The 17,128-nt window shown below is 45.0% G+C and overlaps 1 protein-coding gene across 1 annotated transcript in view; it reads right to left on the minus strand.

Moving 5' to 3' along the window:
• Nucleotides 1-6,877: 6,877 nt before the first annotated feature.
• COL3A1 (collagen type III alpha 1 chain) overlaps nt 6,878-17,128 on the minus strand; it is a 95,778-nt gene continuing 85,527 nt past the window's right edge. The window contains exons 42-51 of the mRNA XM_035135841.3: nt 17,072-17,125; nt 16,580-16,687; nt 15,671-15,724; nt 15,470-15,577; nt 13,063-13,116; nt 12,765-12,872; nt 10,853-11,129; nt 9,880-10,067; nt 8,710-8,952; nt 6,878-8,054 (exon numbers count right to left, since the gene is read on the minus strand). Of these exons, the coding sequence (XP_034991732.3) occupies nt 7,908-8,054; nt 8,710-8,952; nt 9,880-10,067; nt 10,853-11,129; nt 12,765-12,872; nt 13,063-13,116; nt 15,470-15,577; nt 15,671-15,724; nt 16,580-16,687; nt 17,072-17,125 (1,341 nt within the window). The 3' untranslated portion in view covers nt 6,878-7,907. The remainder of the gene's footprint in view (nt 8,055-8,709; nt 8,953-9,879; nt 10,068-10,852; nt 11,130-12,764; nt 12,873-13,062; nt 13,117-15,469; nt 15,578-15,670; nt 15,725-16,579; nt 16,688-17,071; nt 17,126-17,128) is intronic.

Here is a 17,128-nt window from a genome sequence, read left to right on the forward strand (position 1 = left end):
CTTTGTCTATAGAGTCCTTCTCACAATATCTATTTCTGGGGGAAGAAAACAGGATTGTATTGTACTTGTGTATGTGTGTAATAAGTGTGTGTGATAAGTGAGCATGCACTATGCTGCCTGTGATTTTTTTAAAAAAATGTAGCACCCAAAGTATTTTATAAATTAAATTATAAAGGGGATTTTTTTTTTAGTTATATATGTTTATGACAGTGCTTAAAAACTAAAGGCAAGCAATCTGAATGATTGCCACTGAATGCAAATCTGGAAGCTCAGGATTTGACAACTCTGGAAATTCAATTTTTAAAAATTGTTGCTGAATAAAATATTGTGATAAAATCAGTGTGTCAGTTTAAATTGCATGGAATATATCAGGAAAGACACATGAACATCTGAAGTTTGAGAAGGGGATTTTTAAAAAAATTAGGTTCACATTTAAAGGCAACCCTTCCCAGTGCTATATTTCTGGAAAAAGAGGCTGGAACTCACCATGAACACTTCCCAGTGGCAATGGCACCCACCTGAGAGGTGCCGGAACTGAGTTCCTGTGAGTTCCCCCTAAAAAGCCCTGACCCTTCCTAACTTGCATGTCCCAAAACAATATGTGAACCGAAATACAGTGAACCTTGGGAATTCATATTTCTCCAAATTTTGTAATGCAGTTCTTTGGCTAAGTAATGCATACAAAAATGCATGTACTGGGGTTAATTGTGCATAGAGATGCATGTATTGGTGCAAATAACATTCCGTATTGTATTATATTAAGTGGGAAATTGCTTTGCAAAAATGTGTATATTAGGCCAAATTGCATACTGTTCTGGAAATCAGGATCACAAAGAACAGGCAAGCCACTATAGTAAACTCTGCAGTACAATGGAGATTAAAAGTCGCTGGGCCAGTGTTTGTGGTTTCATGCTGAGCCCACTCTCAAGTGAAAGATCATGCCTTGAGCATCCAAAGATGTCTTTCCACAGGTGATGAAGCTAGAAAGGAGAAATGTATGCAAGGCAAGACATGCCTGTGTGAAAGGAGAATTCTGCAACATTTCAGCACAGGCACCACCTTGGACCAAAGATGGATGGGGCCAGTGCTGCATGCCTGAGATGTCTCTCACACACAACCTGTGTCATCAGGAGGAGGCAAGTCATTGGGAGGAGGTTTTGCTCAGCACCGTGCAGCTTCAATGGCCATGGCTCCTCCTCTCTTGCGCTCAGGGGGAGCCTGCCTTTGATGCTGTGTCGCGGTTAGCCTGGCGGTTCGGTCTCAGATACAATCCATGGCATATGCAAGGAAGTGCTCCATTTTGAAACCCTTGAAAGCTACTGCCAGTCAGTTTAGATGAAACTGAGCTAGACAGACCAATGGAATGATTTGTTTTGAGGCAGCTCCCTATGAGAAATTTCGCATGATCACATTGCCAATTGGCCCCGTTGTTCTGGGCCTACTAGCGCAGGCCTCCACCCTTTCATGAAGAAACTTGAAGAAACATTGTGAGAGGATTTATATGGAGTTCTAGCCTTTCTACCAACTTTCTCTTTGGGGATGGGATCCCTCATTTATGTCAGAGATCATGATGAGGAGGGCTGCACTGAGGAGGAATGGTGGGGGCCTTCCCCTACCACTGCTCCTGATCAGGATCCTGAATTTTCCCAGGAGCAGGAGAACAGTATAGATTTGGAATAGTGGTTTGCAGACGGGTATAGTTCAGAAGGCAGAAGCTGGGAAATACTGGATGGGGAACAGCTAGGAGAAGATGCACTGGGAGAGAGAGAGTTAACAGATTCACTGTCTCTGGAAAACATTCACCCACTCTGTCCAAGGTCAAGAAAAGCTGATAAGGTGGCATCACCAAAAGCACAGTGGTTACAAGATCAGGTTATAAGACGCGGTAGTGTAATGGGTGACTAGGGAGGAAGTGGGTGATACCCTTAATTGGGAGCACCGCCATTCCTAGGACAGGGATCCTTTGTTCTCTCGCTGTGCTCATTAAAGTTTTCTAACTGGTAAGAAGACTCCTTTCCTTTGTTCTGCTTATCTACTGCCAGAGGGGGGAGGAAGCCGATTCCCCGAAGTCTGACAATTTATGTCTTTTGCAATGGACCCTCTGAAACCCTTCCTTATAACCAGGAGTTCTCTCTCTAGTTAAAACTCCCATCAGCCCCACTCACCTAGCAAACATGGCCAGTAGTCAGGGATGATTGAAGCTATAGTCCAGCAGCACCTAAAAGGCCAAAGGTTAACCACCTCTGCTTTAGGGTGTGAACATGCCAGGGGCAGCATGTTCCTTTTCACCGCTTGAGACAAAACGAGGAGTGCTGCCCTGCCCTGCCCCTGCCACTGCCACAAGTCCCGCCACCACTATAGCTGCTGCTGCTACCACTACCCGCTTTGCTGCCACCAAGCCCCCTGCTGCATCTACCACTGGTAGTGGAACACCACAGCCATTGGCGCCGATTTCAGGTGAACTCTCGCCCAGCATGGACATGAACCTGCCCGAAATCAGTGCCGATGGCAGCGCTTCTTCTTCATCACTGGTGGGGGTGATGGGGCAGCAGGGAGCCCATGAGGGTGCTACCTGGGAGGCTCCTGCCGCCCAAGGCAGTGATCTCACCCTGTCTAATGCCTGGAACATGCACGCAAATGTCAGTGTAGATTCTTGGGAGAAAGGGGAGTTGGCTTTGGAAACAATATAAACGAATGCCTTCCAAAGTGACCGTGTGTGGCAGCATCCGTCCAAGCACCGCAGAAGAAGATTGATAAAAGAATTGTTTTCATTCTCACAAGAAATGGGATCCTCTTCAGGGAGGGTCCTGGTTGCGCACGGGGTACAGGACACCCTCGAACTTATTGGTAGGGTCCTGGGGCATGGGGCAGGACAGCATAGTATGGCCCCACAAACACGCCAGGCTGCTTGAGCCAATCTGGTTATGGAGGCGTGATTGGGGGGCTATAAAACCGGTGTCTTGACGTGGCCAATGACTCTTGCTTTGTGCTGCCGAACACCTGCCTTCCCGTCCCTATGGGTGGGGTTTTTTTGCTACACCCTTGCTTTAGACTTGGTGTGGTTGCCTGTTTTGGAACAGCGAATGGGTAGGAATTTTTCCATTTGGGAGACTGGCACTGGCCTCTTGGTTTTCACCTACCCCCTTAGCAATCACCACAACTTTGTAAGGTTTGGATGTTAGGCATTGACTTGGGGAGTTGTGTGGGAGGGGAGGTGCGGCCATCACCTGCCCCTCCATGAATCTAGGGGTCCTGGATCTTGTCCGGAGTCCGCTTGAGGGGCTAGGGCCATGCCAGGACCACAGGAACCCTGGCGTGAGCTTTGGTTGATCTACATCGATGTTGCTCCCTCGTTTGGTGTTTACCCTTCCAGACTTTCTGCCAGAGAAGCAGGAGTCAGTTATAGTCTGTTACCACTCACTATAGTCTATACCACTCACTTTGCTGTAATCAATAAAGTTGTGGCCTAAAATTTTGCCCACAATTACATGTCAGTGTGAAGTTATTTACTTGGGGGGTGGCTTGCGGCCTCAGGGCGCAAGCCCCTCTTCATTGCAAAAGGTATGTTGCATTGATAGGCTACGTTAAAACAGTTTCATAAAGTGTTGATGGATTTGTGGGATTATGAGAAATCTTTGCTTGAGTCGAAGATGAGAACTGTGCGGTATCTCAGCCCAGGCCTGTTGCTCACCATAGCTGCCAAGTTATCCCTTTTTTAAAGGGATTTTCCATTATGCTGAATAGGCTTCCTCGCAAGAAAAGGGAAAACTTGGCAGCTATGTTGCTCACATAGTCAGGCACTTGCCTTGTTGACGGACTAGTAGCACTTGTTTGCTCCTACTCCAGCTTCTCTGTTCATGGTGTGTCATGTGAGTGAGATGAATAAACACCCAGCAATAAAGGATAATGGGAGAGGGTTCCCCTCAGCAAAATATCTGTCAAAATTACAAATACCTAAATACAGATGGTCGTTTACCCTCGCTAGATTCAACGTGCTGCCATCTGCCATCTGCAGATTTGAAGGTAAACCATACATCAAACAAGTCTGCCTCTGTGGTAGAAACTGTCTCTCATGCCTTGTTATGCTGTCGTTTCTACGGGGATATACACTCAGCATTTACATAGCTGCCAAGTCTCCCGTATTCCCCGGGAAATCCCCGTTTTTCCAGCTGTTCCTAGCTGAAAAAATGGATTTTTTTTTTTGTTTTCCCCCGGTTTATTCTGGTGCGGCAAACATTTTGGAACTGGGCAAAGCAGCATCAAAAGTCACTTCTGAGCATGCTCCGCCCAGTTCCAAAATGGCGGCAGCGCTACTTCCGGTCTGCTACTTCCGCCCGGTTCCTTATTTCTACGACAGCAACTTGGCAGGTATGCATTTATCATCCCTGCTATACAAAAATCTCCAAATGGGCCCGAACTTCAATGTCTAAAATCCCTGGTAGAGGAGAAGGATCCAGAGATCATGCTAAGGGTGGCCAAATTCTGTGCGACTGCCATAAAACCTAGGGAACAGGCTGTGCTACCATGATGACCAGGGCTCAGCAACCTTTTTCAGCTGTGGGCCGGTCCACCGTCCCTCAGACCGTGTGGTGGGCTGGTCTATATTTTTTGGGGGGGAATGAATGAATTCCTATGCCCCACAAATAACCCAGAGATGTATTTTAAATAAAAGCACACATTCTACTCATGTAAAAACACCAGGCAGGCACCACACATAACCCAGAGATGCACTTTAAATAAAATGACACATTCTACTCATGTAAAAACATGCTGATTCCCGGACCGTCTGCGGGCTGGATTGAGAAGGCGATTGGGTTGCATCTGGCCCACGGGCCTTAGGTTGCCTACCCATGGTCTATAAGCAAAAGTGTATTGTTATAATCTCTTCTGTTGCATACCAAAGGGGGAGAGTGGAGGGAGAACTGAAGCTCACTCTCACAGAATTAAACTATGGTTTTAGCGTTGTCCCAAACTGAGCCGTTTAAAAAAAATTAAAATATACAGATAGCACAAATTATTGCATGCTCCGCAATGGAATCTGTTTGATGGTTATATTTTAGTAATTAAGATTTAACTTAAATATTTTTAACTGCTGCTATATCTGTATTGCCCCTGTTGTACCCAACTGCAAATTCAAATGTATCTCTATTGTGTTTTATGACTTCCCTGAGCTGGAAGTGGTCTGTGACCGAAATTAATAAATTCTGTTTTGTTCATGGTGCTCCCACCACTTCTGGTTTCTTGGTTGGTGGAGGCAACACCTCATCTCCTCTGTCTTCACACCCAGCACACCTCTCTCTCCACTAGCAGCAGACGTGGAGGGGCAGGGGGACAAATGAGAGAACCTGGAGCTGCCTGTTGTCCGTGGCATGGAGGTGGGGTCATGATGACACAGGGTGGACCACACAAAACTGATGCTTGCCCTGTCTCAGGAAGTGGCGGTGTTATGAATGCATGCCCTCCAACATTTCTCAGATGAGAATAGGGGCATTTATCACTTCCCCCAACTGACCCTACTAGACCTCCCATTTTGTCTCCCCCCCCTGCAGAGCATTTCCTAGCAGAAGAAGGGCTACACCAGCAGGACACAACACACATGCCTTCCACCATCCTAAGAAAACCCCTTAATATATATTATTACACACCGGTAAATAACTGCAGGATTAGACGTGGATGCACAAAGCATTTTTTTTTAAAAAAAAAAGGAAATTAAGGTATGGAACAACAGCCACATGGATGTTATTGGAAAGATGTCAAAGTCCCTACCAGAGAAGAATGGCAAACCAAGTTGATGGACTATGCCGAGATGGCAAAGCTGACTGGAAAACTCAGAAACCAGGAGGATAAAAACTTTATAAAAGAATGGGAAAAATTCATAAGTTATTTAGGAGACCACTGTAAGCAGATGGAAACAAGAGCAGGATTTTGACTCACTTGTAGTGTAAAAAGTTTTATGGACAATATGGTTTGATATATAAAAACTGGAGTACGGACTAATATGCAGTTGTAGATGTTCAAAATAATGGATGGGATGGGGGAAAGTCTTGAGATTCAGTATGACTTTATTGATGTGTGTTTATTTGTACTCTTTGTTAGTAAAACTAATAAAATCTCCTGAAAAAAGAAATTGAAAAGAAATTAAGACGCCTTGCGCTCTGCTCTGCTCCCAATTTCGTCCCTCCAAGAGTGGCCATGCCCTCTGCCTGTCTCTTGGAGCTGGCATGTCATACGAGGCTGGGCCTTGGTGGTTGTTGCCTCCCCTCCTCCTTGCTCACTTCCCAGCAGCCACTATGAGCTGCTCAAGGAAGGGGGCCATCAGTGGAGGCCATGGAGATGCCATGGAGAGGCCACGGTATACTCCCTCGCAGCCGCAGCCTGTGCTGGCTATCACTGATGGAAGTTGGAGCTCAAGACATTTGGAGTGTATCAGGTTGGGAAAAGCTGATCTAGGTAGTGTAGTCGCCCCCGAACTCGTGGTTGCAGAGCCTCCCGCACCAGAAGAGCCTGCCACGGTGCTCCAACCAATGGGCGGGCTCTTCCCTGGACTCAACTCTTGGGCCCCCGACTCTCGATCTGGCTCCCCTGAGAGCCTGGTGCCCGGGTGCCCGGGTGCCCTGCACCCCTAGTGCCTATGGGTAATACGGCCCTGCTAAATACATGAAGCTGCACTTGCTTCCTTTCCGCCCCCTCTACTCTCCCTCTGCCCCACCCCGCTCCTCAGTTGAAATGTAGATTGTAAAATTCCTTCTTGGAGATCTTGCCTAGTTTGCCGTGCTCCTCTGTAAAATGCATAAATGATCATTATGCTAAATTCATTGTTGATGAAACCTACAGAAAGAGATTTATCTAGCAAAACACATAAATGGCAACACTAGAGTTTTATTACAATATTTTATTATGTGTCTCTGTAAGGAAAAGACCAACAACCATATAAAAGCTTACAAAGATGGTTAACCTCCAACACTATAAATGTGTTAATGTGACAAAAGAAGCTCACGATTCTGCATCTTTATTGACTTTTACAGAGGGAAGGAAGAAAAGCCCTCAGCAATGGCCTACCAACGATACGACTTTTGATGAGAGACATTTACAATTGTTGTCAAGCCTTGATGTTTTAACGCAAGCCAATAAACCTGGCTTGCAGTTTTAGAAGTGGAAAAAAAAATCACACATCACTAGCACCATCACATTAATCTTTTTACACTTCCCTAATTTTAGTGGTCTTGACCAGCAATGACAGGAAAGTATAGGAGCACCCGGTAAAAAAAAAAATCACACAATGCAGTCCAGCAATAAAATTATATTAGTTTGTTGACATTCACTTCTTCAGATGGACTGTACTCTGTTCATCAATCAGTACAGAAGCAAAACCACCTGACCAGATGTATTCATTGGTTCCAACATCTTTTGAGTTGGTTTCCTTGGTGTGAATCATCAAACTCATCCCAGTTTCTGTCCATGTTGAGGTAGTTGAAACGGGGAATTCTCTCTAGCTTTATGAACTGCATCTTATATTGGAGGGCAAACGTGGATGCTGCAATCCGTCAGTGCTTGATTGGTGGGCAAGCATTCAATTAAAATTACAGTTTTGCTGTACTGAGTGTTGAAGTTGTAATGTAGCACCATGGAGATACTGTTTGGAGGTTTGTTTGTTTTTTCCAATTTGGGTGAAAGAAAAACAGAGCAGAAGGGATTTTGTTGCATGTTGTGTAAAGAGCAAAATAAGAAAATGGTATTTTTATGTCAATTTATCTCTTTCCTCCCTCTCTCCAGATTTTTTTTTTGCAAATAAATAACTGGGATACAGCTGATTTGACTCTTAATAGCTGACAAGGTTAAGACAAGAAGAGCAAAGGTGGGAGTGTGAATTTGTTTGTTGGGGTTCGGAATGAGCATGATTCTCGGGTTTATAAGAAGCAAACCGGGCCAATGTCCACACCAAATTCTTGATTGGGAGCGCCGATATCGAAGGGTGCAATATCTATCACCGGCAACCGCATTGTCTTGCGTGTTCTGTACTCGAAGACTGTTCGACCCCATTCATCAGTGTGTTTCTGTGAAATGCAAAGCAGAAAGTGCTTTTAAAAAGGTTTGATTGGCGACGCTTTGGATTAATATCTATCAGGCTCTTTCATGGTGAAGGAGGAATGTGACCCATTGTGATTCTTCCCCCCCAGACCTCTGAGTCATATGCGAGGGAGAAAATGCATATTATTATTATTAACAGTAGTATTAATCAGCAGCAAGTAGAATTCAGGGCATACTGCCTTTGATAAAGGAAGTAGCAACACAACTATCTTGACTTGTAGCCATTGATAGCCTTGCCATTCCCATTGATAGCCTTATCCATCAGTCCAACCTGAGCTGGGGGTAGCTCACTGGTCACTGGTCACCCAATGAAAAGGATGAGATGTCCGTACATAACTGTATGTGTGGAAGCCTGAATCAAAGTTTCCGCCACCCTGCTAGCAAGCATTGCACCCAAGTTTTACTCTCCTGTTCCTCTTCTCACTCTTGTAGTCAGCTAAGGAAAATGCAAAAGTTCTTCTGCGCTATGAAATCCAATTGAATGCTCTAACTATAAATTTAAGGCTCTTTAAAACGCACAAGATTAGGAGTGAGCATAGGTTCGCGAAACCGAAATTTCATAATGGAACAATGAACCGAACCTCAATTTTGTTTTGCAATGCTGGAATTCTGTTTACTTACAGTACAGCCATCTTCCAGGACAGTGTATGTGAACTTGCTGTTTCCTTCCGCCTTGATTTCGCTGTCGGTAGAACTCATCATCTTCAGGGCTCTCTTCACATTCCCGCTGGCCTCGTCCATGTAAGCTATACTGTTTTTGCAGTGGTAGGTGATATTCTGAGACGCTCGGCTAGAAAGAATTCTAAGGAATGCCAGCTGAACATCGGCAACTTCTTCTGGAAGATCTGGGTCTCCGTAGCTGAACTGTGGTGAAAACACAAAAGGCTTGTTTGTTGTAGATTGTTGTAGACTGTTGTAGACTGCAAAGGCAGTCCATGCACCAAATCCAAAGCCATGCTGGGCTCTAGCCATGAGGTTGGAAGAGCTTACCCCAGTTTTTTATGACCACAACCCCACCACCATCATTGGAAACAATGGAGAGGAAATAAAAGTGAAGAAACGATACCAGCTCCAGAGCTTGCAAAGGTTGTTCCCTGATTTGGGGTGTGTGTGTATCAACAAACTGGAAAGGCTATGGATCCTTTCCATCAATGCCTTCCCCCAGTACACCCCCCTTTTAAATTCAAGAGTATAATTTTGGGAATATATATAGATTCCCATGCACGTAACATTATATTTTAAAATATCAAAAAATATCAGCATTAACAATGCAATAAACATCTGATAAAAATGACAAGGGCCATGGAAGTTGCTGTGGTGGTTGGGAGAGAAGAGAATTATTTTTTTCATTCAATTAGAAATGGATACAGAATTAGCTTTCTTGAGAAGCGATTGAATGACACTCTCCAGGCAAGGTTTGCCTATCCAAATAATAATATTAATGATAATGAAATAATAATAGTAATAGTAATAGTAATAATTCATACCCCCCCCTCCAATCTGGCTGGCTCCCAACAGAATATTAAAAGCACGATAAAGAATCAAACATTAAAAACTTCCCTAAACAGGGTTGCCTTCAGATGTCTTCTAAAAGTCAGATAGTTGTTTATTTCCTTGACATCTGATGGGAGGGCATTCCACAGGGCGGACTCACTCCACTACCAAGAAAGCCCTCTGACTGGTTCCCTGTAGCTTCACTTCTCGCAGTGAGGGAACTGCCAGAAGGCCCTCGGAGCTGGACCTCAGTGTCCAGGCTGAACAATGGGGGTGGAGACTCATTGTTCTGCTTACCTGGAAGCCTCCATTCATAGACTCTCCAAACCAAATGTGTTTCTTTTCAGGTCCTGGGCTTGTCCACCAGTTCTTCTTTGGAACACTCATAGGATTAGCACTGATGCACGTCTCCCCAGTTTCCATATTGCAGTATACTTTAATGGCGTCCAATTTGCAACCTTGGTTGGGGTCGATCCAGTACTCCCCTGAAGTGATAAAGCAAAAGGGCATTCTTTAACCTGGGATTAGATTCTTCCTTGTGCTGGATGCCAAAGGCTTCTGCTGCCTTGTGGGGTTACTTTGGGAAGAATGCAAACCTAAATGATAATATTACTCTACACTTGTATGTTCTTAACGTTTGCTGAGTCATATTTAGTACTGTTAATTTTTACATTTCCTTCAAAGTCTAATTTAACTGAATAACAGCTACACATTCCCCCAACACATTTCTTCATCATCAGGCATATCAAGCACTTTGGTAACAACAACAACAACAACAACAACAACAACAACAACAATACCCCACCAATTTGACCCCAGACACTCTGGGCAGCTCCCAGCATATACAGAAACAGAACAAAACATCAAATATTATAGTTATATGTTATGGTTATATAGTATCATTATAGGATCCCAAGCCCTATTATTTCCACAATTTGCCTGCAATCCAGCTCCGAAACTATTCCAGACTATGAGCTAATGTATTTAATTCCCTCCTATTGTGGCTAATGGGGGCAGGTGCAGGAATCAGCCATTAGTCAACCCCTCCTTCTCCCCTCTTCCTGTGAATATATAATATGATTACATTGAGCATTACATTCTGCAGCATCATTTGCTGCCATTGATTAAGAAATGCATACTAGTGTACCAAAGGAGCCTCACATTTTATATTACTAGCCTTTACCAGAAAGAGATGCCCAATTCTTTTCTTGAGACAGCATATTTCTCACTGACTTCTCTATGACCTAGATCAGAATAGAAATGAACATACCACTCTCAAGTTCAGGATGGCAGAACTTCAGATCTCTGCAATTCCGAGCTGGGTTCTTCCGTGAGCCATCGGGGCTAATGATGTTTTCGATTTGGTTGTTGATTGACTTCAGCGAAGTTAAAACATCGCTCATGGCTATTTTGTCCTCATCTGGCTGGTCTCTGTAGTAGGACGGCCCCTTTTCAAGGTTCTCTGGGCCACCACCACCTCCGCAGCATGGACCAGGAGCTCCAGGTTGACCAGGAGGCCCTGGAGGACCACCATGACCCGCAGGACCCTAGAAAATAAAACAAGCCCCGCCCATAAGTAAAAAATGCACATGTACATTAGTCCACCTGTACACTCAAAGAAAAGGACCAGTCAGTGTTACTGGGCACTTTTAGCCTTGTGCTGCAAGACACCATAGTCATCATCTCCACAGAGGGTTGGACTCAATATTTATCCTTTGGTCAAGCTTATCTTTGATCTGGTCCTGTATGTGGATATTTCAGTGGCATGCGGTAAAATGTTTCATAGTTGAACAGTTAGGGCCAGAGACGCCAGCTTGTGAAGGTGATTGGGTTGGGCAGATGCTTCCTGGGCTTTGGAAAGGAGGTGCCAGGCCTCTGATAGGATATTGGAGTCCTCCTGCCCCCTTCCCAAAGCCGGACGGACTTTGGAAAGGTGGGAAGGTGGAACCCGTCGGAGCATCATGCCTCCCTCCCTAAGACAGGCAGCAGCTTCCTGGGCTTTGGGAAGGAGGCGCTAGAGTTTATACTTTAATACTCTTATTTACTGGGAACATTTAGGGGACTGGCCTAGTCTCCCTAGTCCACTAACCACATGCCACTGGGCTATTTAGATAGGAAAGGTTTCAGATTAGTCCTCTCCCCAATGATATTTCAGTCCATAACTGTGCCTTGTTCAGTGTCACCCAATAGAAACAGCTGGTATAATAATCATTACCTATTTATTTCATTTCATTCAGGGCCGTCTTACCCATAGGCGCTAGGGGTGTGAGGCACCCGGGCACCGGGCTTCCAGGGGCGCCAAGCCAAGAGTCTGGGGCTGAGATTTGGAGTCCGGGGATTGGGAAGAGCCGACAGCTGCTGCCGAGCTGTCAGAGCATCGCAGCTCTTCTGCTGCGGGCAAGCGAGGCGCTGAGGCAGCTGGCTGGCTCTGCCCTCCTGCGCGCCTGGGATTGGCGGGCCATTGAGAGGCCCTCCCAGCACATGCTGCTCACATGAGGCACTCGGCTTTGCTCAGTCACTGCCGCCACCTCGGGCTCGACTGTTGTTGCACTGGGCTCTGCTTGCCCCCCCCCAGGTGCCCAGTCCCGGCCTTGTTCTGCTGCTGCTGCAACCTTGAGCTTCTCGCCAGCCCACCCTAAAAAACTTTGGGGTTCCCCCCTAAAAAAAGGTCGACAACTTTGGGCAACCTGGAGTGTGTGTGCCAGGTGGATCTTTGCACCCTGGCACCACATATGCTTAAGACTGCCCTGATTCTATTCTATTAATCATTCTATTTCCTACCACCTGCTTTATAAGCAACGAATCTAAATAAATCTGAATAGTGAGACCAGCTGGGTAGACACCTTCACTTTCATTGTAACTGACTGTGCATGTGGCCAGTTGTAGGGAGGAAGCTGTCTGTTTTGTGCCACCTACTTCCCACACTCAGGATTGGGTGCCATAACTGTGGCCATGCCTCAGGTACAGCTCTCATAAGGAAAAGACATTTGCCTGAAATTCAGCATGGTCAGGCTAAACTCTGCAGCTTTTATTTTTACCACTCTTTATTGAGAAGTACTGTTCAGACCCCTTGGTCCCCCTTCTTGCAAGTCTTGTGCTAGGCTCCCGGACTGTATGGAGACTAGCTTTCAAGATGATGCTTCTCACTTTTTCATCACCCTAAAGAGTGCTGATTCCCTTACCGGAGCGCCAGATTCTCCTCTGCTTCCACGAGGACCTGGAGGGCCAATGGGACCTGGGTAGCCACTTGTACCATCTTTTCCAGGTGGGCCATTTGGACCAGGGGGACCCTAAACAGAAGAAGAAGGAGGAGAAGGAGAAGGAGAAGGAGAAGGAGAAGGAGAAGGAGAAGGAGAAGGAGAAGGAGAAGGAGAAGGAGAAGGAGAAGGAGAAGAAGAAGAAAGTTAGTTCTCTCTCAACTGTCTAGCCATATTTTGAGCATGCATTCAGCTTGGAGGACACAATCAACAAGTTACTTACTCTTGCACCAGCAGGTCCTGGGCTTCCACTTGGACCTTGGGGACCCAATCCACCCTGTCAAAAAAGAATGACGTAGATCTAGCAAAATACTGTTTTTATATTCTTTTCTTTACATTGGAACACCTGTATTGTTGCACTCACTACAAGATCTGGCAATCCATAGAATATATCTATATCTATATCATCTATATCTATATCTATATCTATATCTATATCTATCTACTGTATCTCTCTCTCTCTCTCTCTCTCTGTGTGTGTGTGTGTGTGTGTGTGTGTGTGTAATCTATATCTAATACACCCACCCACCCACACCCACACCCCTATTAGGCATGCAAGTTAACTGGAACATCAAACTCCAAAGGTAGAACCTCTCTAAATATCAGATGCATGACATCAGGTATGGGGCAAGTAAGGGTGGGGCTTCAAAAGAACAAACTGGGAGCTTAAATTGAAATCCTGATTGTTCATTTGCTGCAGCAAGGCATGTTCCCCCTGCCCATCCACCTGAGATGGATGGATTTATGAATGAAATGGATGGAATACTTTATTGCAGGCATCCCCAAACTGCGGCCCTCCAGATGTTTTGGCCTACAACTCCCATGATCCCTAGGTAACAGGACCAGTGGTCAGGGATGATGGGAATTGTAGTCCAAAACATCTGGAGGGCCGAAGTTTGGGGATGCCTGCTTTATTGTCACTTGTACAGCTTGTATACAGTGAGAATACACGAGCAGGAAGAGAGCTGATTACACTCAGCTCTCTTAGTCTTAATTCACCCACAAAACCTGAAAGTCAGTTGCCCTGTTGTTATCTTTTCATTCAGCAGCCTAACAGCCCACAGATCAAGAAAGTGCCAACCAGGGTGTGAATCATCCCTAAGAATTTTCCTCACTCTTCTGAGGCAACTGTCTTCCCCGATGTCATCCAGCGGATTCATGGGACAGCCCATAATATCTTGTGCTGTATTCACCACCCTCTGTAGGCACTTCCTATCCGTTGATGTCAAGCCAGCGTACCACACCGTGATGCAGTATGAAAGGACACTTTCTATTGTGGACGGGTAGAAGGAGATAATCAAATGTTGATTGAGATCATTCTTCCGCAATACTCTAAGGAAATGGAGTCTCTGTTGGGCTTTCTTAACTACCTGGGTTGTATTGATTTTCCAAGTAAGGTCTTCTCTGAAATAAACTCCTAGGAATTTAAAGGAAGAGACTCTCTCCACACAGCCCTCCCCGATGTACAGCGGGGCTAGTTCTCCTCTTTTCCTCCGAAAGTCCAACACCATCTCCTTTGTCTTGCTGATATTAAGGTGCAAGTTGTTCCCTAGTTGTTATGGCTTGCTCCAGGAGGGGAAAGCAGTTTCCATAGGATAGAGCTTCTCCCTCACAGCACTGCTCTTCAAATCTCTGAAAACTAGAGATCCAAATAGCAGTGCAGGGATGTTTGCAAATGGGCTTTCTGACAGCTCTGTGCTGCACTTTGGCGTCCCGAAAATCAGGGCTTCAAAGTGCAGCATCACCTGACACCATCATGTGAATGACAGGTGGGTGGCCTTGCATAGCTGTCAAATGTGGCCCACTGGGGTGGGGAGACAACAATCTAGCTTGACAGCCAGAAAAAAATCCCCACCTCTGAGCTATTACACTGGCAGGGTCATGGGACCATGAGCCATGTTAATATGCATAGTTTAGAAGCTAAATGTTCCCAGAATTAAATACAATTTGAATGCTACCATTCTAGAATATAGATGGTACCAGTGGCTTTAAAGGTAGATAACTCAGGGATCATCTATTGATTTCAGCATTGGATCCATTGATCAAAGAAAGTTAGCCGAACTTAAGTCCTATTGAAATCAATGACACTTCAGTTAATTGTGACAAATGTTTTACATGGATTTCAAGGATGCTTAAGTACAACAAACTTTCTCTGGCTTAGAGCCATTGTGCATATGTGGTATCAGAAAACTGGAATGCCATTTTTATTTCTTTGTTGTTTTGAATGCGACCTACCCATTAATGAGTGGTCTATAAATGCCAGTAACAAAATAGTAAGGACTTTCTCTCATGCATTGCTTCCAAGGAAAGGTTCAACTTTACTCCTACAGAAATGAAATAATTATATTCCAAAGTGGTATTGCTAGGCATGTTTCCTCCATGAAACATAACGAAGGTTCAGGAAACAGAGTGGTAAATTCCAGAATGCCTGCAAAATCACTCCTGGTTTCCCTCACCAAAACATTAAATTGAACATCAGTTGGTGGATATTCCAGGCACTGTAGGGACCATTTGTCATACTTTTCGTTCTTGTCAAAGTTACATATTCTGCTTAACTTTGGGGTCATGAAGCGAATCTAGCATTTTCCCCCCTCTTACGCAAGGAAGGCAGGAGAATCCTGCAAACTTACACTTGGTCCAGGGGGTCCAGGGTTACCAGGGAATCCTCGATGACCCTTCATCCCATTGCTGCCACGTTCACCGGCTTCACCTTTGTCACCACGTGCACCCGCAGGGCCCTTTTAGAAGCATATTGACAAAGAGTCTTCATAAGAGTACACTTGGGTTTAATGAGAACTAGTAACATACAAAGTTCTGAAGCAGAGACTTACAGGAGCACCACGGATACCGGCAGGTCCAACGGGGCCGACTGGACCAGCAGGTCCCTGTAAAAAACAACAACACAGGATTACATCTATGCTGAGCATCGATTTTCTGGATACAAACGGGATGTGTCACAAAACTGAGAGAACATTCACATCTCAGCTATTAGGCTCCCAAACATATAATCAAACGTAATGAACAAATGTTAACTTCAATGACTATGATTTTCAAAAAAAATCATAGTTAGTTCTTTTTTTCAGCCAGAACTAACTGGAACTCAGTTCCGGCACCTCTCAGGTGGGTGTTGTTGCCATTATAAGACTGCATGCAAGGAGGTATTCATGGTGAGTTCCAGCACCTCTTGTTCTAGAAAAATAGCACTTTGTATGCAGTATAGTTTTTCACAGTGCACTCAGGTCCTGTTGGTGTACACTCCTGGATTTAACGGGGTGGCTTTTCCTCGGCAAAAATGGCAGTAGGTCGTTGAAAAAATCAAATTCAAGTTGTTTCAGTGGAGGAAATTCTGTTCTAGAGCTCTGGAGTATGAAACATGGTCACCTCCACTGTTTTCAGCATTTCAAAGGAAATGACATTACAAGTAACTAAATCATTTTGAAAATCCCAGGTTACAGATACTCCACTCTGTTTTGGTATGCAATGATTTTTATTTTTATTTTGCAATTGCTAGATAGTGGGATCGACTTGAAACAATTCACCCAAAGAAAATCCACTGAACGGGCCAGCTAAATCTCTTGGGAAAGTGTCTTCCTCTCTGTGGTATTGCTGATGGGTTCCTCCCTTCCTTGTTGTGTCAGACAGAGGTAGATAAAGCATGAGATGCTGCCCATACCCTGCTAGTTACTATCCCATAGATGCTAGTAAGGTAACATAGAAGGCTGCATTGTTTTCACACTTACTGGATGTCCTCTCTCGCCTGCTTTCCCAGCTGGACCAGAATTACCTGGGGGACCCATGTGACCCGGAGCCCCTGGCAAACCAGGAGAACCATTTTCACCACGATCACCCTGAGAAGACAACAAATGGCCAATGTGAGGAATTCATTTCATTTTCTAAAGGACCATAAACCCAGTCAAATGCTAGTACAGTGGTACCTTGGTTCCCGAGCGGCTTAGTTGACGAACAAACTGGCTCCTGAACGCCGCCAACCCAGAAGTAAGTTTTCTGGTTCGCAAATGTTTTTCGGAAGCCGAACGTCCGTTTTGGCTGTTGGCATTGTTTCCAGGGCCAATCAGCCAATCAGAAGCCTTGGTTTGTGAACGTTTTGGAAGTCGAATGGATTGAGTTTGAGAATCAAGGTGCCACTGTATTGATTAGGACTAGCAGTAGCAACCACAATCACTGGGATCTGAAAGAGCAAATATGACCGCGATGGTTAGGTCGCTTCTCACCTTTGGTCCTGAAGACCCATCACGACCTGGTAAACCATCTGCTCCAGGGTTACCCTG

Source organism: Zootoca vivipara, chromosome 1 (assembly GCF_965207765.1).
Source record: "Zootoca vivipara chromosome 1, rZooViv2.hap1.1, whole genome shotgun sequence".
NCBI lineage: Eukaryota > Metazoa > Chordata > Lepidosauria > Squamata > Lacertidae > Zootoca > Zootoca vivipara.